Source organism: Crinia signifera, chromosome 2 (assembly GCF_055691185.1).
Source record: "Crinia signifera chromosome 2, ASM5569118v1, whole genome shotgun sequence".
NCBI lineage: Eukaryota > Metazoa > Chordata > Amphibia > Anura > Myobatrachidae > Crinia > Crinia signifera.
Window position 1 is genome coordinate 396650962 of NC_139218.1, and position 25838 is coordinate 396676799.

The 25838-nt window shown below is 48.2% G+C and overlaps 1 protein-coding gene across 1 annotated transcript in view; it reads right to left on the reverse strand.

The window, feature by feature from the left end:
* Positions 1–25838, reverse strand: part of LOC146058602 (uncharacterized) — an 83512-nt gene that overhangs the window by 16572 nt on the left and 41102 nt on the right. Inside the window, exons 10-15 of the mRNA XM_083170877.1 lie at positions 24163–24354; positions 23177–23270; positions 21456–21553; positions 20702–21335; positions 12383–13803; positions 8145–8705 (exon numbers count right to left, since the gene is read on the reverse strand). Of these exons, the coding sequence (XP_083027003.1) occupies positions 8145–8705; positions 12383–13803; positions 20702–21335; positions 21456–21553; positions 23177–23270; positions 24163–24354 (3000 nt within the window). The remainder of the gene's footprint in view (positions 1–8144; positions 8706–12382; positions 13804–20701; positions 21336–21455; positions 21554–23176; positions 23271–24162; positions 24355–25838) is intronic.

Consider the following 25838-nt stretch of genomic DNA (forward strand, 5'->3'; position numbering starts at 1 on the left):
ACTATAGTACTAGTACGGTCCCCAGTACTGTAATGTGACAGGGGCCACTATAGTACTAGTACAGTCCCCAGTACTATAACGTGAGGGGGGCTACTATAGTACTAGTACAGTCCCCAGTACTGTAATGTGACAGGGGCTACTATAATACTAGTACAGTCCCCAGTACTATAATGTGACGGGGGATACTATAGTATTGGTCCGGTACCCAGTACTGTAATGTGACAGGGGCTACTATAGTACGAGTACGGTCTCCAGTACTGTAATGTGACAGGGACTACTATAATACTAGTCCGGTCTCCAGTACTGTAATGTGACGGGGCTACTATACTACTAGTCCGGTCCCCAGTACTGTAATGTGACAGGGCCCACTATAGTACTAGTACAGTCCCCAGTACTATAATGTGACGGGGGCTACTATAGTAGTAGTACAGTCCCCAGTACTGTAATGTGACGGAGGTTACTGTAGTAGTAGTACAGTCCCCAGTACTGTATTGTGACGGGGGCTACTATAGTACTGGTATGGTCCCCAGTACTGTAATGTGACGGAGGCTACTATAGTACTAGTACGGTCCCCGGTACTGTAATGTGACAGGGGCTACTATAGTACGAGTACGGTCTCCAGTACTGTAATGTGACAGGGACTACTATAATACTAGTCCGGTCTCCAGTACTGTAATGTGACGGTGCTACTATACTACTAGTCCGGTCCCCAGTACTGTAATGTGACGGGGCTACTATACTACTAGTCCGGTCCCCAGTAGTGTAATGTGACAGGGCCCACTATAGTACTAGTACAGTCCCCAGTACTATAATGTGACGGGGGCTACTATAGTAGTAGTACAGTCCCCAGTACTGTAATGTGACGGAGGCTACTATATTACTAGTACAGTCCCCAGTACTGTATTGTGACGGGGGCTACTATAGTACTGGTATGGTCCCCAGTACTGTAATGTGACGGAGGCTACTATAGTACTAGTACGGCCCCCAGTACTGTAATGTGACAGGGGCCACTATAGTACTAGTACAGTCCCCAGTACTATAATGTGATGGGGGCTACTATAGTACTAGTACAGTCCCCAGTACTGTAATGTGACAGTGGCTACTATAGTACTAGTACAGTCCCCAGTACTGTAATGTGACGGAGGCTACTATAGTACTAGTATGGTCCCGCAGTACTGTATTGTGACGGGGGCTACTGTAGTACTGGTATTGTCCCCAGTACTGTAATGTGATGGGGGCCACTATAGTACTAGTACGGACCCCAGTACTGTAATGTGACAGAGGCTACTATGATACTAGTACAGTCCTCAGTACTGTATTGTGACGGGGGCTACTATAGTACTGGTATGGTCCCCAGTACTGTAATGTGATGGGGTTACTATAGTAAGGTCCCTAGTACTGTAATGTGACAGGGGTCACTATAGTACTAGTTAGGACTTCAGTACTGTAATGTGATGGGGCTACTGTATTACTAGTACGGTCCTCAGTACTATAATGTAATGGGGCCACTATAGTAATCTTATGGTCCTCAGTACTGTAATGTGATGGGGGCTACTATAGTACTGGTATGGTCCTCAGTACTGTAATGTGATGGGGGCTACTATAGTACTAGTACGGACCCCAGTACTGTAATGTGACTGGGGCTACTATAATACTAGTACAGTCCTCAGTACTGTATTGTGACGGGGGCTTCTATAGTACTGGTATGGTCCCCAGTACTGTAATGTGATGAGGGCCACTATAGTACTAGTACGGACCCCAGTACTGTAACATGACAGTGGCTATTATAATACTAGTACGGTCCTCAGTACTGTATTGTGATGGGGGCTACTATAGTACGGGTATGGTCCCCAGTACTGTAATGTGATGAGGTTACTATAGTACGGTCCCTAGTACTGTAATGTGACAGGGGCCACTATAGTACTAGTTTGGACTTCAGAACTGTAATGTGATGGGGCTACTTTATTACTAGTACGGTCCTCAGTACTATAATGTAATGGGGGCCACTATAGTACTGGTATGGTCCTCAGTACTGTAATGTGATGGGGATTACTATAGTACTGGTATGGTCCTCAGTACTGTAATGTGATGGGGGCTACTATAGTACTAGTCCGGTCCCCAGTACTGTAATGTGATGGTGGCTACTATAGTACTGGTATGGTCCTCAGTACTGTAATGTGATGGGGGCTACTATAGTACTAATACGGTCCTCAGTACTGTAATGTGACAGGGGCCACTATAGTACTAGTACAGTCCTCGGTAGTGTAGTGTGACGGGGGCCACTATAGTACTAGTACAGTCCTCAGTACTGTAATTTGATGGGGGCCACTATAGTACTAGTACGGTCCTCAGTACTGTAATGTGATGGGGGCCACTATAGTACTAGTACAGTCCTCAGTACTCTAATGTGACAGGGGCCACTATAGTACTAGTACAGTCCTCAGTACTGTAATGTGATGGGGGCCACTATAGTACTAGTTCGGTCCCCAGTGCTGTAATGTGACAGGGGCTACTACAGTAATAGTATTGTCCCGAGTACTGTAATGTGACGGGGGCTACTTTAGTAGTAGTACGGTTCCCAGTACTGTCATGTGACGGGGGCTACTATAGTACTGGTATGGTCCCCAGTACTGAAATGTGATGGGGTTACTATAGTACGGTCCCTAGTACTGTAATGTGACAGGGGCCACTATAGTACTAGTTCGGTCCCCAGTGCTGTAATGTGATGGGGGCCACTATAGTACTGGTATGGTCCTCAGTACTGTAATGTTATGGGGATTACTATATTACTGGTATGGTCCTCAGTACTGTAATGTGATGGGGGCTACTATAGTACTAGTCCGGTCCCCAGTACTGTAATGTGATGGGGGCTACTATAGTACTGGTATGGTCCTCAGTACTGTAATGTGATGGGGGCTACTATAGTACTAATACGGTCCTCAGTACTGTAATGTGACAGGGGCCACTATAGTACTAGTACAGTCCTCGGTAGTGTAGTGTGACGGGGGCCACTATAGTACTAGTACAGTCCTCAGTACTGTAATTTGATGGGTGCCACTATAGTACTAGTACGGTCCCCAGTGCTGTAATGTGACAGGGGCTACTATAGTACTAGTACAGTCCTCAGTACTGTAATGTGACAGGGGCCACTATAGTACTAGTACAGTCCTCAGTACTGTAATGTGATGGGGCCACTATAGTACTAGTACGGTCCCCAGTGCTGTAATGTGACAGGGGCTACTACAGTAATAGTATTGTCCCGAGTACTGTAATGTGATGGGGGCTACTTTAGTAGTAGTACGGTCCCCAGTACTGTAATGTGATGGGGGCCACTATAGTACTAGTACAGTCCTCAGTACTCTAATGTGACAGGGGCCACTACAGTACTAGTACAGTCCTCAGCACTGTAATGTGATGGGGGCCACTATAGTACTAGTACGGTCCCCAGTGCTGTAATGTGACAGGGGCTACTACAGTAATAGTATTGTCCCGAGTACTGTAATGTGACGGGGGTCTACTTTAGTAGTAGTACGGTCCCCAGTACTGTAATGTGACGGGGGCTACTATAGTACTGGTATGGTCCCCAGTACTGTAATGTGATGGGGTTACTATAGTACGGTCCCTAGTACTGTAATGTGACAGGGGCCACTATAGTACTAGTTCGGTCCCCAGTGCTGTAATGTGACAGGGCCTACTATAGTACGAGTACAGTCCTCAGTACTGTAATGTGATGGGGGCCACTATAGTACTAGTACAGTCCTCAGTACTGTAATGTGATGGGGGCCACTATAGTACTGGTATGGTCCTCAGTACTGTAATGTGATGGGGATTACTATAGTACTGGTATGGTCCTCAGTACTGTAATGTGATGGGGGCTACTATAGTACTAGTCCGGTCCCCAGTACTGTAATGTGATGGGGGCTACTATAGTACTGGTATGGTCCTCAGTACTGTAATGTGATGGGGGCTACTATAGTACTAATACGGTCCTCAGTACTGTAATGTGACAGGGGCCACTATAGTACTAGTACAGTCCTCGGTAGTGTAGTGTGACGGGGGCCACTATAGTACTAGTACAGTCGTCAGTACTGTAATTTGATGGGTGCCACTATAGTACTAGTACGGTCCCCAGTGCTGTAATGTGACAGGGGCTACTATAGTACTAGTACAGTCCTCAGTACTGTAATGTGACAGGGGCCACTATAGTACTAGTACAGTCCTCAGTACTGTAATGTGATGGGGCCACTATAGTACTAGTACGGTCCCCAGTGCTGTAATGTGACAGGGGCTACTACAGTAATAGTATTGTCCCGAGTACTGTAATGTGATGGGGGCTACTTTAGTAGTAGTACAGTCCTCAGTACTGTAATGTGACAGGGGCCACTACAGTACTAGTACAGTCCTCTGTACTGTAATGTGATGGGGGCCACTATAGTACTAGTACGGTCCCCAGTGCTGTAATGTGACAGGGGCTACTACAGTAATAGTATTGTCCCGAGTACTGTAATGTGACGGGGGTCTACTTTAGTAGTAGTACGGTCCCCAGTACTGTAATGTGACGGGGGCTACTATAGTACTGGTATGGTCCCCAGTACTGTAATGTGATGGGGTTACTATAGTTAGGTCCCTAGTACTGTAATGTGACAGGGGCCACTATAGTACTAGTTCGGTCCTCAGTACTTTAATGTGACAGCGGCCACTATAGTACTAGTACAGTCCTCAGTACTGTAATGTGATGGGGGCCACTATAGTACTAGTACAGTACTCAGTACTTTAATGTGACAGGGGCCACTATAGTACTAGTACAGTCCTCAGTACTATAATGTGATGGGGGCTACTATAGTACGAGTACAGTCCTCAGTACTGTAATGTGATGGGGGCCACTATAGTACTAGTACAGTCCTCAGTACTTTAATGTGACAGCGGCCACTATAGTACTAGTACAGTCCTCAGTACTGTAATGTGATGGGGGCCACTATAGTACTAGTACAGTACTCAGTACTTTAATGTGACAGGGGCCACTATAGTACTAGTACAGTCCTCAGTACTGTAATGTGATGGGGGCCACTATAGTACTAGTTCGGTCCCCAGTGCTGTAGTGTGACAAGGACTACTACAGTAATAGTATTGTCCCGAGTACTGTAATGTGACGGGGGCTACTTTAGTACTAGTATGGTCCCCAGTACTGTAATGTGATGGGGGCCACTATAGTACTGGTACGGTCCCCAGTACTGTAATGTGATGGGGGCCACTATAGTACTGGTGTGTTATAAGCATGTTGGATGTACAATATTAGATTCCTTTAGTGATACATTATTAATATTGGTATGAGCGCACATTTCTGTGGCCAGTAGACATTGCAGGACCTATTCCAGTATCCAATACAGGAGGGGCCTAATCCAGGTTGCTTTGCAGGGTAAATACTGGCTGCTTTATTCTTACACTGTAATTTAGATTTCAGTTTGAACACATCCCACCTAAATCTTACTTTCTCTGCACCTGTTACATCTGCCCCACCTGCAGTGCACATGGTTTTTCCATAATGGAGGAGTTTTCTTTTGCAAACCAACCAGAATCACCCCCAAAATCCAATCAGTTCCACTTTCACGGTATTCATATCCAGTAACACAAATAAAGGGGGATATTTATCAATTATTGCCCAGATATAATGACACACACATGTAGGGGCACAGACCGATACTGCAACATTAGGCGGACAATGGCCAGGTCCTCAGTCATAAGGTCAACAGGCCCCATTAGCACAGGGGTGTCAAACTCAAATTCATCGGGGGCCGCATCAGCAGTTTGGTCACCCTCAAAGGGCCGGTTGTATCTGTAGGACTATGTGTCCACTCTTTATTATCATAAATTATTGTCACTGCATTCAATTATTGTATACTCAGCAGTAGCATTTCCCTCCTGCTATTGCTGTGAACTGCAGTGCATTAGAGCACACGCTGCCTGCACAGGGGGGCAGCACTCAGTCTTAGGGCATATGTCCTGCTTATTATCATGGGACACAGCAATTAATGATGGGCTGCAATGTGCCAGTGCACACACACACACATAGGCAGAGAGTTTGACACTTACCCGCTCTGATGCGTCCACTCCAGTCTGAGCTGCTCCACCACCAAGGACACAGCTGCGCTCTCACACAGGCGCATTTCCCCCTCCCTCCTGTGAGTAGCGCTCCTCGCACTATCTATCCAGGAGTGGGGGGCAGCGTGCTCCCGGTCACTGTGCAGTGCACACTCAGCAGTAAGTGACCTGGAGCGCACAGCAGCAGCAGCACCATTCACCACGACGGACCTGCTCTTTCCTCTCTCTGGCTCCTATACAGCAGGTGGTGTTGACGACCGGCGGCACTGCGCTAGAGGGCAGATGTTCTCTGGCTTGTAGGCTGCCGCGCATGCGCTGAAGAGGCGGCTTTCTTGTTTAAAAAAAGAAATAAAAAAAATTGAGAATAAAAGGTGAAGGCTGGTGGCTGCGCGGGCCACATGAAGAGGTCTGGCGGGCCGGATTTGGCCCGCAGGCCTTGTGTTTGACACCCCTGCATATGGGAACAAACAGCGTTTCCTGGGCGTTCCCATGCTAATGAGGCCGTGGCATGGGCGCCAGGGACGGGCAGCTGACATCACCAGATGTAGCTGCCCGCCCACTTCCTTCTGAACGCGCACGCATATGTAAGGGTGGCCAAGACTAGTGTTATACTGGCCGCTAATTAAAATATATGTATACAAATTAAATAACCTTTCAAATAATTAAATAATAATTAATTACAAATTATATATATATATATATATATATATATATATATATATATATATATATATATATATATATATATATATATATAGACAGTTGGGTTCTCAGGTTGGCACTCTGGTTAAAGATAAAACTGTTCCGGTGCCAGGCACATAATGTGGTTAATAGAAAGCACTTACCCCCTTGCAGAAAGGATTGGAGCCGGCACACAGTAGTAGGTGAAGAAAAAAAGGGTTTATTGCAATTACATCATTGCACAAAGAGACAGCTGCCGACCTGACAGCCGTTTCAACTGCATGTGAGCAGTTTTCATCATCACCTCTGATGAAAACTGCTCACATGCAGTTGAAACGGCTGTCAGGTCGGCAGCTGTCTCTTTGTGCAATGAACCCTTTTTTTCTTCACCTACTACTGTGTGCCGGCTCCAATCCTTTCTGCGAGGGGGTAAGTGCTTTCTATATATATATATATATATATATAAAACTCAGCTACAGTCCTCTACATGTACAAGTGCGTGTACACAACTCTGTTCTTCACCTGAACCTATACTGTACCATATAGGTACAGGGTATAACAGAAAAGATTGCAAAAAACAAATAAAGGAGCCCATACATGGTCCGTTTTTGCCGGCTCCGTTTTGTACTATGCGATGCGCGCTCCCGTGCATCACAAAGTACGGTACAAAAAGTATGTGCTGCACATACTTTTTGTACTAGGTACACATCGTATCGGATCGCAGTGCATGCACAATGCATGCACTAGGCATGCGATCCGATACGATGTGTACTTTAAAAGTACAAAACGGACCGCAAAAACGGACCGTGTATGGGGGGCTTAAGAATTGCGTTTCTGCGCAATTTGATATTTTCAAAGCACCATGGATGTATATACTCACACAAACGCTATAAATAATAATAATAATATAATGTATTTATTTATAAATGTATATCAAACATTATCTAGGTGGCCACCTAAAATATAAACAGAAAAAGATACTAAAAAGACATTCAGATATTATATAAACATCAATACATTTGAAGTTGAGCCCTAAATTGTATCTTTATAATGAAAGCACCGGGTCTATTAAACCATAGATCGTATTAAATGTGGAAAATATCCTCATACATTTTTGTGACAATTAAGATTTAGTTTAATTGGCAAATCAATAACACCTGCGGTACCAGCCTGCGGTGCCCACAGCGGGAGAGTCTCAATGGTATAGTACTAATCACCAGGACAGTATAATTTTTTGGTTTACTAGTTGTTGTATGCGCACGGAAAGTGCGCCTCTCACCTGCACTGCCGTGCACATTGTGATGTAACCGGTGAGAAGATTATTAACGTGTCCCTCCTCTGATGAACAACAAGTTTTGATTTACGTGTAAAACATTTCCCACACTTAAACATGGATATAGCTTCTTGCAGGACTGATTTTTCTGATGTGTAACTAGATGTGAGTTCTTTGAAAAACATTTCCCACATTTAGAACATGGAAACGGTCTCTCTCCGGAGTGTATTCTCTGATGTATAACCCGATTTGATTTATTAATAAAACATTTCTTACATTCAGGACATGGAAACGGCTTATCTCCTGTGTGAATTCTCTTATGTTCAACAAGAGATGATCTTTGGGTAAAACATTTCCCACACTCAGGACATGGAAATGGCCTCTCTCCTGTGTGAAACATCTTATGATCCACAAGATTTGATTTATGGGTAAAGCCTTTCCCACACTCAGAGCATGAAAACAGCTGCTCACCTGGTTGGCACCGCTGATGCGTAAGAAGAAGAAGAAGAACTGATTTAGCTGTAAAACATTTCCCACACCCAGAGCATGGAAATGGTTTGTCACCTGTGTGACCTCTCTCGTGGATAATTGATTGTGATTTATATCTAAAATATTTCCCACACACAGAACAAGATAATTGCCTCTTCTGCTCCTTAGATAGGTAATCAGAGGGCCGTCCAGTGTTTCATAGTCAACTGCTGCCGCTGCTGAGTCTCGCCACCTGAAAGCTCCATCGCTCCGGTCCCCACAACACAGCCGCCATGCCACCCCTCTTCCAGCACCCGATGTCCATCGCAGATGGCATGCGACATCGGGTGCTGCCCTGGGCACCACTTGATGCGATCAAATACGATGGGACATGGCATCTGATCGCATGAGTGTATGGGCGCCATAAAAAAGGTCCAGGACGCCTCTGCAGGTGGAGCTATTATCCCAGATCACCATAAAAAAACGAGGCAGTAACGAGCTATGCCCAAGTGTTCTTATGCAAGTTAGGGATTGACATCTACAGGAACAGGCCAATAGCACAATTGTAGACAAAGAAAATCGTGTGTCTGATTGGTCCAATATCAAAGAATGAAAAGGTCAGATTGGATGGTAACCTCCCATTGTCCCAGTACTACTTATGTTGTGGTAGATAGATTTGGTCAGGTTGCCTCCCGATGTCCTGGAATCTCTTCGATGCTCTGACGTTGTACCACGGTGGTAACGGCACCAGGTGTCACCCATCCAGTAACTATTGATCAAGGTGGCGTCAGGCTCAGTCTGATTGCAGGTGAGAAGTGCGCATGGAGATCATTTGTTCCTCTACTGCTATATGGGAAGACGTTCCTCATCTCCCAGTCCCCTGTGTCCCCTTTATCCACACGGGAGACGTTCCCCAACCATCTTCTGATCTTGGCAGGATTGTCTCTTCCGTTCAGTGTCTCTTCATAGATTGCAGGCAGCATCGATAGAGTACATTGGAGCAGCCAGCAGCCACCGGGGATCGAGAGGAGTAGGCAACACCGCCTGGGGAGTGGGGATCAGGGGAAGCTGGACACTGACATGTGTCACACATTCCCCGGCTAATAGCCAGCGGAGGTGAGCGTGATCTCTCTCCCCCTCTCCCCTACCGCGTCCTGTCAGGTCCTTACCCCATTTTCCACCTGCCTTGCTGTTCCTGGCCACAGTGATCAGACAGCCTATCTGATCGCTGTGGCCAGGAGCTGCGAGGCAGGCGGAAAAACGGTAAATTCTCAGCGCTGTCCTGCACAATCCCTGTCGGCCGACTTGTACACAGCATTGTACATTCGCCGCCTGGGATCCCGGAATACACAGCAGCGCTGCGTGCAAGCTGGAAGGGCAGCAGGCATGGTGGAAGGGGGAGCGCTCTCTGGCGAGTCTGGCTGTCTGTGTGAGGACGCTCAGTGAACCGGTCACTGCGTCCTGACACAGACAGCCAGAGAGCGCTCCCCCTTCCACCATACCCGCTGCCCTTCCAGCTTGCACGCAGCGCTGCTGTGTATTCCAGGATCTCATCCCAGGCAGTGAATTTACAATGCTGTGTACAAGTCAACACTGAACCTGCGCCCCGGTGGAGCCTGCTACCACGCCATCGCTGGGGCTGCGGACCCCAAGTTACGCCACTGCATTGGAGCATGCACAGTCTACCGATAAATGCTCAGCATTGTGACCATCGGACTTGCGTACAAACATGAATCAGGAACAAGGTCTTTTGGAAGGAAGTTAAAGTCCTGTAGTAGTAGTAGTAGTATGTTTATTTATAAGGCGCCGCAAAGTGTCCGCAGCGCCGTACATAGCAAACAAAAAAACAAATTACAAGGTAACATACAGGGTGTGTTGAAAAATACAGTATGAATAGGGGTATAGCTGGTAGAACTAAAATCAGCATCAGTTCAGAAGTAGGTGTCAAAATTGTCAAGGAGACTGAAGATGAATTAGAGGAAGGGAAGAACAGGGCAGGAGCACAGGTGAGGTAATGAGGTAGGGTGAGTACGTGAGGAAGGAGGGCCCTACTCATAAGAGTTAACATACTAAAAATAGGTGGGTGGACGAACGAAATACAATAGGATAAGTAGGAATGGAGGCAGGATAGGAGGATCAAAAGAGGTTAGGAGGAGGGATAGGCTAGTCGAAAAAAGTGGGTTTTGAGGGAGCGCTTGAAGGAGGTAAGGGAATCAGAAAGCCTGATGTATGGCGGGAGGTTGTTCCAGTGCAGGGGGGCAGCGCGAGAGAAGTCTTGGACACGGGAGTGGGAGGAGGTGATTAGGTGAGAGGTCAGTCGGCGGTCAGCAATGGAGCGAAGAGGATGGGAGGGAGTGTGGATAGAGATCAGTGAAGAGAGGTAAGGAGCGGTGGAGGAGGAGAGAGCCTTGTAGGTGGTGGTGAGGAGTTTAAAGAGAACTCGGAAAGGAATGGGGAGCCAGTGAAGAGATAGACAGAGGGGGAGGCGGAGGTAGAGCGGCGGGAGAGGAAGATGTGTCACTGACGGCCCACATACAGTGGATGAGACCATTTTGTGTCCAAGCAATTGCTATCCTATCAAAGAACATCAACGGCACTTTGGGAGCGTGGGCGGGTCCATGTGATGTCATGATGTCACATGGAAGTCGCACAATGATCCGCTGGGAACATTTTGGATGGTCAGGATATCTTTATGGGGCCCCTTGGGACCTGCTGGGCCCTAGGAGGCTCCCGGGTTTCCTTGTGGAAAATCTGTCTTTGGGCTGGAATGTTCCTGCTTAAACATATGTGGTCTCCAAGCTCACTCAGTGCCAGATGTATCAAACTTCAAAAAGTGATAAAAAGGAGAGTGATAAACAACCAGCCAATCAGCTACTAGCTGTCACGTTACAGGCTTTGATTGAAAAATGACAGGTAGCAGCTGATTGGCTGGTTCTTTATCACTCTCCATTTTATCCCTTTTTGAAGCTTGATACATCTGGCCCTCAGGCCTTAATCTTTGCTTGTGCGCTATGACCTCATTCCCTTGCCTGAGCTGTGTATGTGTCCAGATAAATGCTGCCCTCAGTGGGAACTTTAACAGTGACTGTTTGGGGGAAGAAATGGGGATTTGTTGCATAAACGTAGGCGTGTCGTGGCTGTATTCCGGGCGTGTATCTGCTTTCAGCTGCGATCATGTATGCAGAGAAACATGTACTGGCGTGTCCAGTCTCCGTGTGTTGTTATTTTTATTTACCTAAATGTTAATGTCAGAATGTGTTACCCGGTTCTAATAACCACATAGGGACTGATTCAGGCTGTTAGTGTTCTGAGCCCAGCGGGCAGGAAAACACCGCCCGCCACCGTGCGAATCGCGGGAGGGGGGCGCTCACCTGGTGTGTCTGGTGAGTAGCTGTGTCTTTGCTGGGTAACATGGGGAGGCAGAGGGTGTCTCACTGGGCTGGTTCTCTGTCATGTGAGTCAGAGGCTCCACCCGTTAGAGAGTCAGACACACTTTGAGTGACAGATGTAGCCAAATATATGAGATAGAGGGCCTAATTCAGAGCTGATTGCACGGCTGGGAATTCACGGAACTAGCAGGGCTGCAGTTTTCTGATCGCATAGATTTGGCAGCCCGACGATCAAGTCTGAATAACCCTCAAAGTATTATGGTCAACTTGCTTCCCTCTCACCTACTGAAAGGGCGGGTGCTGAGTCTTCAGTCTGTACATTAACCTAAATGATGCCACAATGAAAAATAAATGTGACTAGGCCAATAATGAGCCTGAGACAGCAGAAATAATATGCAAACTCAGGTTTATTCTTTGAATAAAATATTCTCACTTGCAAACACACAAAGTATCACCTGAGCAAGTCCACTTACTCTGGGTGACTTCTCTGATGAACAACAAGATTGGATTTACGTGTAAAACATTTCCCACACTTAGAACATGCAAATGGTTTCTCTCCTGTGTGATACCTCTGGTGCGCAACAAGATAGGATTTGTGTGTAAAACTTATCCCACACTCAGAACATTGATATGGCTTGTTACTTGTGTGACATTTCTGATGTATATGAAGATTTGATTTCTTTGTAAAACATTTCCCACACTCAGAACAGGGATATGGTTTTTCACCGGTGTGACGCCTCTGGTGTGCAACAAGATATGCTCTCAGTGTAAAACATTTCCCACAATCAGGACATGGAAATGGCTTCTCCTCGGTATGACTTCTCTTATGTGTAGCAAGATTCGATTTATCTGTAAAACATTTTCCACACTCAGGACATGGAAATGGCTTCTCACCTGTGTGTTGTCTCTGATGTGTAACAAGATTTGATCTATCTGTAAAACGTTTCCCACAATCAGAACATGAAAATGGTCTCTCACCTGTGTGAGTTCTCGCATGAGTAATTAAATGGGAATTAAATCTAAAATGTTTTCCACACTCAGAGCATTGAAACTGTTTCTCAGGTGCCTTAGCTGGCTGATGGATAATAAGCTTTGTGTTCTGTGTAAAAGATTGGTCATCTATAGTACGGGGAAACATTGTATCTACTGTAGGAGGTGTGACAGACGCAGCTATATCAGCATGATCAGAAGTCTCTTGATGACCAGCGGGAGCAGATGACATATCAGCAGGGTGAGGTACTGGATAAGGGATTTCTACTGGAGAATCTTGTGTGATGTCATCATCTACCGTAGGAGATGTGACAGACGCAGCTATATCAGCATGATCAGAATACTGTAGATGACCAGCGGGAGCAGCTGACATATCAGCAGGGTGAGGTACTGGATAAGGGATTTCTACTGGAGAATCTTGTGTGATGTCATCATCTACCGTAGGAGATGTGACAGACGCAGCTATATCAGCATGATCAGAATACTGTAGATGACCAGCGGGAGCAGCTGACATATCAGCAGGGTGAGGTACTGGATAAGGGATTTCTCCTGGAGAACCTTGTGTGATGTCATCATCTACTGTAGGAGGTGTGACAGACGTAGTATGATCAGAATACTCTAGATGACCAGCAGGAGCAGATGACATATCAGCAGGGTGAGGTACTGGATAAGGGATTTCTCCTGGAGAACCTTGTGTGATGTCATCATCTACTGTAGGAGGTGTGACAGACGCAGCTATATCAGCATTATCAGAAGTCTCTAGATGACCAGCGGGAGCAGATGACATATCAGCAGGGTGAGGTACTGGATAAGGGATTTCTCCTGGAGAACCTTGTGTGATGTCATCATCTACTTGACAATTCTGAGATAACTCTGCGACATTCTGGCTGCCATGTCCGTCTGCTGGGAATAAAACACATACGGAAACATGAACATTTGTCCAGTTTAAATTTCTAAAGACTATGGTGAAATGACCCCTAACTGCCATCAAAGAGCATACGTTGGGGCAATATTTAAATGACTCTTCCCTTCAGATTCCAATTCAAGCGTCTTGCAATCACTTACAAAGCTCTCACCCAATCCTCTCCCACCTACACATCTGACCTCCTCACACTCAGGCCCCTCAGGATCCCCGATGTAGTAACACTGTCAGGAGCCAATGATGCAGCTAATACTAAACGTGGAGGCGTGATGTAGTCCTATTGCATGAACTTGCAGGGAATGATGAAGCTGTGGATGCACAGTACTGTGGCTGCTAGAACTATCAGTAGGAGATGGAATAACTCAATAACTAGGGATCAGTCTTCAGTCTATGATGTACAAGTTGTGCAAGGAATAGCATTTACCTCAGGCTGGATAATGACCTAGGAACTTGGAGACCACCAGAATCAGCCACAGTTAAGTCACAGGCTGCAAAGAGAACGCCCGCAGATAGCCAGCCGGCTGCTGCAGCGATAATACCGGCGGATCACCGGCCGGCTGATGCAGCGAGAGAAAACTGGCTGATCACCGGCCGGCTGATGCAGCGAGAGAAAACTGGCTGATCACCGGCCGGCTGCTGCAGCGAGAGAAAACTGGCTGATCACCGGCCGGCTGCTGCAGCGAGAGAAAACTGGCTGATCACCGGCCGGCTGCTCCAGCGATAACACCGGCTGATCACCGGACGGCTGCTGCAGCGATAACACCGGCTGATCACCGGACGGATGCTGCAGCGATAACACCGGCTGATCACCGGTGTTCTAACCGCAGCAGCCGGCCGGTGATCAGCCTGTTCTCTCGCCGCAGCAGCCGGCCGGTGATCAGCCTGTTCTCTCGCCGCAGCAGCCGGCCGGTGATCAGCCTGTTCTCTCGCCGCAGCAGCCGGCCGGTGATCAGCCTGTTCTCTCGCCGCAGCAGCCGGCCGGTGATCAGCCTGTTCTCTCGCCGCAGCAGCCGGCCGGTGATCAGCCTGTTCTCTCGCCGCAGCAGCCAGCCGGTGATCAGCCTGTTCTCTCGCCGCAGCAGCCGGCCGGTGATCAGCCTGTTCTCTCGCCGCAGCAGCCGGCCGGTGATCAGCCTGTTCTCTCGCCGCAGCAGCCGGCCGGTGATCAGCCTGTTCTCTCGCCGCAGCAGCCGGCCGGTGATCAGCCTGTTCTCTCGCCGCAGCAGCCGGCCGGTGATCAGCCTGTTCTCTCGCCGCAGCAGCCGGCCGGTGATCAGCCTGTTCTCTCGCCGCAGCAGCCGGCCGGTGATCAGCAGGTGCCATGGGACCTGGTTCTGGAGTCTCTGTGCTGTTCCATGACACTTCCACTTATGCCCCCTCTCCTGCCTACTGATTACTTCTTCTCAAGATTCTACACATGCTGCTCCCTGTGGGAGAAGGTCCAAATTCGTCCCCGCCTCCGATGGTGGGGGACTGCGCTTGCGCCTATGCAGTCCCCCGCAGTGAGCGCCTTCGGTGAAAAGATTGCAGAGTCGCTCGCTACCTGATTGATGCTCCAGGGTGGACAGCCAAAGTTTTGTGGGCGTGACCCAGGAAACAACGGTGTTCTCCCGCCTGCTCAGGGTGCGCAGAGGACGTCACATGACGTTAGCGCACTCCCCTTATTCGAACAACAATGTGCAGCAGAAAAATAAATCCTAGGCTGCCTTTCTACAGGGAACAGAGGAACAGTCTGTGCGGGTACTTGTGAGCCGATGTGTAAGCGTGCACATCTGATCGCAGCGTAGCTCTTATGACCCACTTCTTCATCAATGCCATCCAGATCTCACCCTAACACCCTGTTCCTAACTCATAGCTATCGGTGTCACCCCTGTCTGCCCCTCCCCTTTAGAATATACGCTTTTAGGTCACCAAGATTCTCCTGAGAAATATTGTTCTTCTGGCCAGCGTCACACCCCCTGCAACATGCAGCATTGTACATGCAATATAGTAGGCTGGAATACAGCTTGTCCCATATACAACTAACAATATCTACACATATATTACTACCATTAGTAATGGAATCAATGTGGAAACTACCCTTTACTGCAGGGAGGAGATTCTGGGCTGGTACCACATAGTGACATGATGGGAGGGGGAGAGCAGGAGTATAATAGGGGCTGATGGCTCCTGATGTATGAGATACACCAGAGTGTGTGGGGAGGAGACTGGTCAGATCTCTGGGCTGGTAACACACAGTGACATGATGTGAAGGGGAGAGCAGGAGTATAATAGGGACTGATGGCTCCTGATGTATGAGATACACCAGAGAGTGCGGGGAGGAGACTGGTCAGATCTCTGGGCTGGTAACACACAGTGACATGATGTGAGGGGGAGAGCAGGAGTATAATAGGGGCTGATGGCTCCTGTTGTATGAGATACACCAGAGTGCCGGGAGGAGACTGGTCAGATCTCTGGGCTGGTAACACACAGTGACATGATGTGAGGGGAGAGCAGGAGTATAATAGGGGCTGATGGCTCCTGATGTATGAGATACACCAGAGAGTGCGGGGAGGAGACTGGTCAGATCTCTGGGCTGGTAACACACAGTGACATGATGTGAGAGGAGAGCAGGAGTATAATAGGGGCTGATGGCTCCTGATGTATGAGATACACCAGAGAGTGCGGGGAGGAGACTGGTCAGATCTCTGGGCTGGTAACACACAGTGACATGATGTGAGGGGAGAGCAGGAGTATAATAGGGGCTGATGGCTCCTGATGTATGAGATAGGAACATAGAAACATAGAATTTGACAGCAGATAAGAACCATTTGGCCCATCTAGTCTGCCCCTTTTTTTACCCTTCAGGTAAAATACACCAGAGAGTGCGAGGAGGAGACTGGTCAGATCTCTGGGCTGGTAACACACAGTGACAAGATGTGAGGGGGAGAGCAGGAGTATAATAGGGGCTGATGGCTCCTGATGTATGAGACACACCAGAGAGTTCGGGGAGGAGAGTGGTCAGATCTCTGGGCTGGTACCACACAGTGACATGATGTGAGGAGGAGAGCAGGAGTATAATAGGGGCTGATGGCTCCTGATGTATGAGATACACCAGAGAGTGCGGGGAGGAGACTGGTCAGATCTCTGGGCTGGTAACACACAGTGACATGATGTGAGGGGGAGAGCAGGAGTATAATAGGGGCTGATGGCTGCTGATGTATGAGATACACCAGAGAGTATGGGGAGGAGACTGGTCAGATCTCTGGGCTGGTAACACACAGTGACATGATGTGAGGGGGAGAGCAGGAGTATAATAGGGGCTGATGGTACCTGATGTATGAGATACACCAGAGAGTGCGGGGAGGAGACTGGTCAGATATCTGGGCTGATAACACACAGTGACATGATGTGAGGGGGAGAGCAGGAGTATAATAGGGGCTGATGGCTCCTGATGTATGAGATACACCAGAGAGTGCGGGGAGGAGACTGGTCAGATCACTGGGCTGGTAACACACAGTGACATGATGTGAGGGGGAGAGCAGGAGTATAATAGGGGCTGATGGTACCTGATGTATGAGATACACCAGAGAGTGCGGGGAGGAGACTGGTCAGATCTCTGGGCTGATAACACAGTGACATGATGTGAGGGGGAGAGCAGGAGTATAATAGGGACTGATGGCTCCTGATGTATGAGATACACCAGAGAGTGCGGGGAGGAGACTGGTCAGATCTCTGGGCTGGTAACACACAGTGACATGATGTGAGGGGGAGAGCAGGAGTATAATAGGGACTGATGGCTCCTGATGTATGAGATACACCAGAGAGTGCGGGGAGGAGACTGGTCAGATCTCTGGGCTGGTAACACACAGTGACATGATGTGAGGGGGAGAGCAGGAGTATAATAGGGGCTGATGGATCCTGATGTATGAGATAGGAACATAGAAACATAGAATTTGACAGCAGATAAGAACCATTTGGCCCATCTAGTCTGCCCCTTTTTTTACCCTTCAGGTAAAATACACCAGAGAGTGCGAGGAGGAGACTGGTCAGATCTCTGGGCTGGTAACACACAGTGACAAGATGTGAAGGGGAGAGCAGGAGTATAATAGGGCTGATGGCTCCTGATGTATGAGATACACCAGAGAGTTCTGGGAGGAGACTGGTCAGATCTCTGGGCTGGTAACACACAGTGACATGATGTGAGGGGAGAGCAGGAGTATAATAGGGGCTGATGGTCGCTGATGTATGAGATACACCAGAGAGTTCGGGGAGGAGACTGGTCAGATCTCTGGGCTGGTAACACGCAGTGACATGATGTGAGGGGAAGAGCAGGAGTATAATAGGGGCTGATGACACCTGATGTATGAGATACACCAGAGAGTGCGGGGAGGAGACTGGCCAGATCTCTGGCTGGTAACACACAGTGACATGATGTGAGGGGGAGAGCAGGAGTATAATAGGGGCTGATGGCTCCTGATGTATGAGATACACCAGAGAGTGCGGGGAGGAGACTGGTCAGATCTCTGGGCTGGTAACACACAGTAACATGATGGGAGGGGGAGAGCAGGAGTATAATAGGGGCTGATGGCTCCTGATGTATAAGATACACCAGAGAGTTCAGGGAGGAGACTGGTCAGATCTCTGGGCTGGTACCACACAGTGACATGATGTGAAGGAAAGAGCAGGAGTATAATTGGGGCTGATGGCTCCTGATGTATAAGATACACCAGAGAGTTCGGGGAGGAGACTGGTCAGATCTCTGGGCTGGTAACACGCAGTGACATGATGTGAGGGGAAGAGCAGGAGTATAATAGGGGCTGATGACACCTGATGTATGAGATACACCAGAGAGTGCGGGGAGGAGACTGGTCAGATATCTGAGCTAGTAACACACAGTGACATGATGTGAGGGGGGAAGCAGGAGTATAATAGGGGCTGATGGCACCTGATGTATGAGATGCATCAGAGAGTGTGGGGAGGAGACCGGTCAGATCTCTGGGCTGGTAACACACAGTGACATGATGTGAGGAGGAGAGCAGGAGTATAATAGGGGCTGATGGCTCCTGATGTATGGGACACACCAGAGAGTTCGGGGAGGAGAGTGGTCAGATCTCTGGGCTGGTAACACACAGTAACATGATGTGAGGGGGAGAGCAGGAGTATAATAGGGGCTGATGGCTGCTGATGTATGAGATACACCAGAGAGTGTGGGGAGGAGACTGGTCAGTTCTCTGGGCTGGTAACACACAGTGACATGATGTGAGGGGGAGAGCAGGAGTATAATAGGGGCTGATGGCTGCTGATGTATGAGATACACCAGAGAGTGCGGGGAGGAGACTGGTCAGATCTCTGGGCTGGTAACACACAGTGACATGATGTGAGGGGGAGAGCAGGAGTATAATAGGGACTGATGGCTCCTGATGTATGAGATACACCAGAGAGTGCGGGGAGGAGACTGGTCAGATCTCTGGGCTGGTAACACACAGTGACATGATGTGAGGGGGAGAGCAGGAGTATAATAGGGGCTGATGGATCCTGATGTATGAGATATACCAGAGAGTGCGGGGAGGAGACTGGCCAGATCTCTGGCTGGTAACACACAGTGACATGATGTGAGGGGGAGAGCAGGAGTATAATAGGGGCTGCTGGCTCCTGATGTATGAGATACACCAGAGAGTGCGGGGAGGAGACTGGTCAGATCTCTGGGCTGGTAACACACAGTAACATGATGGGAGGGGGAGAGCAGGAGTATAATAGGGGCTGATGGCTCCTGATGTATAAGATACACCAGAGAGTTCAGGGAGGAGACTGGTCAGATCTCTGGGCTGGTACCACACAGTGACATGATGTGAAGGAAAGAGCAGGAGTATAATTGGGGCTGATGGCTCCTGATGTATAAGATACACCAGAGAGTTCGGGGAGGAGACTGGTCAGATCTCTGGGCTGGTAACACGCAGTGACATGATGTGAGGGGAAGAGCAGGAGTATAATAGGGGCTGATGGTACCTGATGTATGAGATACACCAGAGAGTGCGGGGAGGAGTCTGGTCAGATATCTGGGCTGATAACACACAGTGACATGATGTGAGGGGGAGAGCAGGAGTATAATAGGGGCTGATGGTACCTGATGTATGAGATACACCAGAGAGTGCAGGGAGGAGACTGGTCAGATCTCTGGGCTGGTAACACAGTGACATGATGTGAGGGGGAGAGCAGGAGTATAATAGGGACTGATGGCTCCTGATGTATGAGATACACCAGAGAGTGCGGGGAGGAGACTGGTCAGATATCTGAGCTAGTAACACACAGTGACATGATGTGAGGGGGGAAGCAGGAGTATAATAGGGGCTGATGGCACCTGATGTATGAGATGCATCAGAGAGTGTGGGGAGGAGACCGGTCAGATCTCTGGGCTGGTAACACACAGTGACATGATGTGAGGAGGAGAGCAGGAGTATAATAGGGGCTGATGGATCCTGATGTATGGGACACACCAGAGAGTTCGGGGAGGAGAGTGGTCAGATCTCTGGGCTGGTAACACACAGTAACATGATGTGAGGGGGAGAGCAGGAGTATAATAGGGGCTGATGGATCCTGATGTATGAGATATACCAGAGAGTGCGGGGAGGAGACTGGCCAGATCTCTGGGCTGGTAACACACAGTGACATGATGTGAGGGGGAGAGCAGGAGTATAATAGGGACTGATGGCTCCTGATGTATGAGATACACCAGAGAGTGCGGGGAGGAGACTGGTCAGATCTCTGGGCTGGTAACACACAGTGACATGATGTGAGGGGAGAGCAGGAGTATAATAGGGGCTGATGGCACCTGATGTATGAGATACACCAGAGAGTGCTGGGAGGAGACTGGTCAGTAAGAGTGTGTTTGTTACTCACCTGTGCTGATATCTGTAGGGATTTCCTCCTCCTTACACTGCTGATCACCGCAAACATACGTCTCTTCTTCTCCCTCTGTATCTTCTGCCTTCATATCAGTCACATACATCTCTTCTCCCTCTGTAGCTTCTGCCTTATTATCAGTCACATACGTCTCTTCTTCTCCCTCTGTATCTTCTGCCTTCATATCAGTCACATACATCTCTTCTCCCTCTGTAGCTTCTGCCTTATTATCAGTCACATACGTCTCTTCTTCTCCCTCTGTAGCTTCTGCCTTATTATCAGTCACATACGTCTCTTCTTCTCCCTCTGTAGCTTCTGCCTTATTATCAGTCACATACGTCTCTTCTTCTCCCTCTGTAGCTTCTGCCTTCATATCAGTCACATCCATCTCTCGTTCTCCCTCTGTAGCTTCTGCCTTATTATCAGTCACATACATCTCTTCTTCTCCCTCTGTAGCTTCTGCCTTATTATCAGTCACATCCGTCTCTTCTTCTCTCTCTGTATCTTCTGCCTTCATATCAGTCACATCCGTCTCTTCTTCTCCCTCTGTATCTTCTGCCTTATTATCAGTCACATACATCTCTTCTTCTTCCTGTATATCTTCTACTTTAATATCAACCTGATATTCACCCTAAATGCAATATAAAATATCTGATTTCAGACATCAGAATAGAAGACCCATTTATCATCTCTACAGATCATATAGTGACAGTCACTTTGGTATATTGGTGAGACCCTAAATCTTGTTTACCTGATTCTCTTGTGGGTTTCTGTGATTCTCCTCTGTACAATCCTGGGAATACGGATGAAGGGGACATCTCTCTGGGGTATCTGTGTTCCTGGGCCCATCTGTAGGAGACATTCAGTGATGGAGTACATTGTGTATTGAGAATTACACACCAGTGCTACGTTTTGCAGCATCAGAAACGTAGCATGCATGCAGCATCGTTTTGCACTCACAAAAGCAAATTGTCTCTCTAATGGACAAAACCATGTGCACTGCAGGTGGGGCAGATGCAATTTGTGCAGAGAGCTAGATTTGGGTGGGGTTTGTACTTCAAACCGATATCTATATTGCAGTGTAAAAATCAAGCGGCCAATATTTACTCTGCAGGGACAAAACACCAAAATCTAACTCTCTCTGCACATGTAACATCTGCCCCACCTGCAGTGCACATTGAACCAGAATCAGGCCTTCAGCATTGTTACACCTGTTTGTCAGACGTTACTATGGGATACTGAAGTAACATTACAGCATTTCATGCATCAAAGACTTTTAGTTATTTACAATTACATATAATTTACGCAAAGAGTCGATATTTGCATCGTTGACACTTCTTTTTCATGACCTTTGCCCTGGAAACTGTCAATCACCTTCTGAGGTACCTACTGACCGATGGTCGCCAGTTCCGGCCTAATCAATGCATGGAGGTTGTCAGAATTTGTGGGTTTTTGTTTATCCACCCGTCTTTTGAGGATTGACCACAAGTTCTCAATGGAATTAAGGAGTTTCCTGGCCATGGACACAAAATGTCAATGTCTTGGAGGATGTTTTGGTGCCATTCTTTATTCATGGCTGTGTTCTTAGACAAAATTGTGAGCGAGCCCACTCCGTGCCCAAGAAGCCGGACCACACATGGATGGTCTCAGTGCTGTGTCATGCCAAGTGTTCTGCTGGTAGTTCTCCTTTTCTGGACAAAGTTTTTCTTCCAGATGTACCAAACAATCTGAAAGGGGATTCATCAGAGAAAATGACTGCATTCAAGTCATCAGCAGTCCAGTCCCTGCACCTTTTGCAGAATATTAGCCTGTCCTGATGTTTTTCCTGGAGAGGTGGCTTCTACCAGGCCATCCTCAAAGTCTTCGCCTCACTGTGCGTGCACACCTGACTTCTGCCATTCCTGAACAGGCTCTGCACCGGTGATTCCCCAATCTTTCAGCTGACTCCACTTTAGGAGATGGTCCTGTCACTTGCTGGCTGTTCTAGGGCTCCCTGAAGTCTTCTTCACAACTACTGAACCTCTCTCTCGAAGTTCTTGATGATCCAATAAATTGTTGATTGAGGGGCAAACTTACTCGCAGCAATATCCTTGCCTGTTAAGCCCTTTTTTTGCAAAGCAAGAAACCATGGTTGACAGAGGAAGATCAATTATGTCAAGCACCACCCTACTTTTAAAGCTTCCAGTCTGTTATTCTAACTCAATATGCATGAAAGAGTGATCTCCTTGTCCTCGTCAACACTCTCACCTGTGTTAACGGGACAATCACTGGCATGATGTCAGCTGGTCTTTTTGTGTCAGGGCTAAAATGCAGTGGTGTTAGTATATGCAGATTGCCATCATAAAAACGGAGGCAGCAAACTTTGTAATTGCGAAAATAATACTTGTATCAGTCTCAAAACCTTTGGCTATGGCTGTATATAGATATCCCCATAACGTCTCAACTGTATGAAAAACTAAAGTTTCCCCTTACCAAATGATGTGAGGGATTGGCGATTCTCCTTCATTAAACCCTTCTGTTCTTCTACATACTCCTCCTCCTCCATGGAGACACAGACCGTGACATCCTGACATACACAATAATACAGTCACCACCCAGACACATCCCCCACTGTTACTGTATAACGTTCCATTCCCAGCAGTCACCTCCCCGGTCACATGTCCCGGTGTTACTGTATAACGTCCCATTCCCAGCAGTCACCTCTCCGGTCACATCCCCCGGTGTTACTGTATAACGTCCCATTCCCAGCAGTCACCACTCCGGTCACATCCCCCGGTGTTACTGTATAACGTCCCATTCCCAGCAGTCACCTCTCCGGTCACATCCCCCGGTGTTACTGTATAACATCCCATTCCCAGCAGTCACCTCTCCGGTCACATCCCCCGGTGTTACTGTATAACGTCCCATTCCCAGCAGTCACCTCTCCGGTCACATCCCCCGGTGTTACTGTATAACGTCCCATTCCCAGCAGTCACCTCTCCGGTCACATCCCCCGGTGTTACTGTATAACGTCCCATTCCCAGCAGTCACCTCTCCGGTCTCATCCCCCGGTGTTACTGTATAACGTCCCATTCCCAGCAGTCACCTCTCCGGTCACATCCCCCGGTGTTACTGTATAATGTCCCATTCCCAGCAGTCACCTCTCCGGTCACATCCCCCGGTGTTACTGTATAACGTCCCATTCCCAGCAGTCACCTCTCTGGTCACATCCCCCGGTGTTACTGTATAACGTCCCATTCCCAGCAGTCACCTCTCTGGTCACATCCCCCGGTGTTACTGTATAACGTCCCATTCCCAGCAGTCACCTCTCCGGTCACATCCCCCGGTGTTACTGTATAACGTCCCATTCCCAGCAGTCACCTCTCCGGTCACATCCCCTGGTGTTACTGTATAACGTCCCATTCCCAGCAGTCACATCCCCCGGTGTTACTGTATAACGTCCAATTCCCAGCAGTCACCTCTCCGGTCGGCAGCTGAATGATCTTGTTGGTGAGTTCCAGGATCTTCTGCTCACTGTCTCTCTCATTTATCAGTGAGTGATGTGGAGACACCGTGATGGGGCTCTGGGTCCTGCTCAGTCCTCCTGACACACGGGGACGGCTGCTGGGTGTCCCACAGTCACCGGATGCCTTCTTCACTACTGTGTAACCCTGTATATTGGGGAGGGACACGACCATACAAAGCTGAACCTTCCCAACATGGAGCTGTGATTTCCTCATAGATAACTGTACATAATACACAATAAGTTAGACTACAGACACAATGCCTACACTATCTGTACCCACTCCCTATATATAGCACCTCTGATTGGGGCTGACTCAGATTCCACACATAGCGGCTGCATCTGGGCCACATTTCACACTTGGAACTAGCTGCAGATTTCCCGCTGTCATCAGTCGGCCGGATCTCTGTGGCTGCACCACCCGTATACTGTGTATCCGTATGTTACAGCGGCTGTCCTTACTATCAGCACACGTACGTAGCAGCTCAACCCTGGGTGCAAGAGATCACCCTGACATTGCGGGATCTCAGAGAAATCTCAATAGGCTGCAATAACATCTACACCCCGCTGCAAACACACGGTAAGTGCGAGCGCACCGGTGCTGACCAGTTACACATATCTAGCCACAGAAATCGGACTTCTGTGCTCCTCTGTATAGCCAATCGGAACCGCCGAGATGTGTATGTGACACTCCCAGTTCCCCTCACCCCCCCAGTCATGTCCCTGTATTATTACTACAGATATAAGTGATGTCACTGTGACACTCCCAGTTCCCCTCACCCCCCCAGTCATGCCCCTGTATTATTACTATAGATATAAGTGATGTCCCCCTCACCTCCCCAGTCATGTCCCTGTATTATTACTATAGATATAAGTGATGTCACTGGGACGCTCCCAGATCCCCTCACCCCCCCAGTCATGTCCCTGTATTATTACTATAGATATAAGTGATGTCACTGGGACGCTCCCAGATCTCCTCACCTCCCAGTCATGTACCTGTATTATTACTATAGATATAAGTGATGTCACTGTGACGCTCCCAGATCCCCTCACCTCCCCAGTCATGTCCCTGTATTATTACTATAGATATAAGTGATGTCACTGTGACACTCCCAGATCCCCTCACCTCCCCAGTCATGTCCCTGTATTATTACTACAGATATAAATGATGTCACAGTGACACTCCCAGATCCCCTCACCTCCCCAGTCACATCCCTGTATTATTACTATAGATATAAGTGATGTCAGTGACGCTCCCAGATGCCCTCACCTCCCCAGTCACGTCCCTGTATTATTACTATAGATATCAGTGATGTCACTGTGACGCTCCCAAATCCCCTCACCTCCCCAGTCATGTCTCTGTATTATTACTATAGATATAAGTGACGTCATTGTGACACTCCCAGATCCCCTCACCCCCCCAAGTCATGTCTCTGTATTATTACTATAGATATAAGTGATGTCACTGTGACGCTCCCAGATCCCCCTTACCTCCCCAGTCACGTCCCTGTATTACTATAAATATAAGTGATGTCACTGTGACACTCCCAGATCCCCTCACCTCCCCAGCCATGTCCCTGTATTATTACTATAGATATAAGTGATGTCACTGTGACACTCCCAGATCCCCTC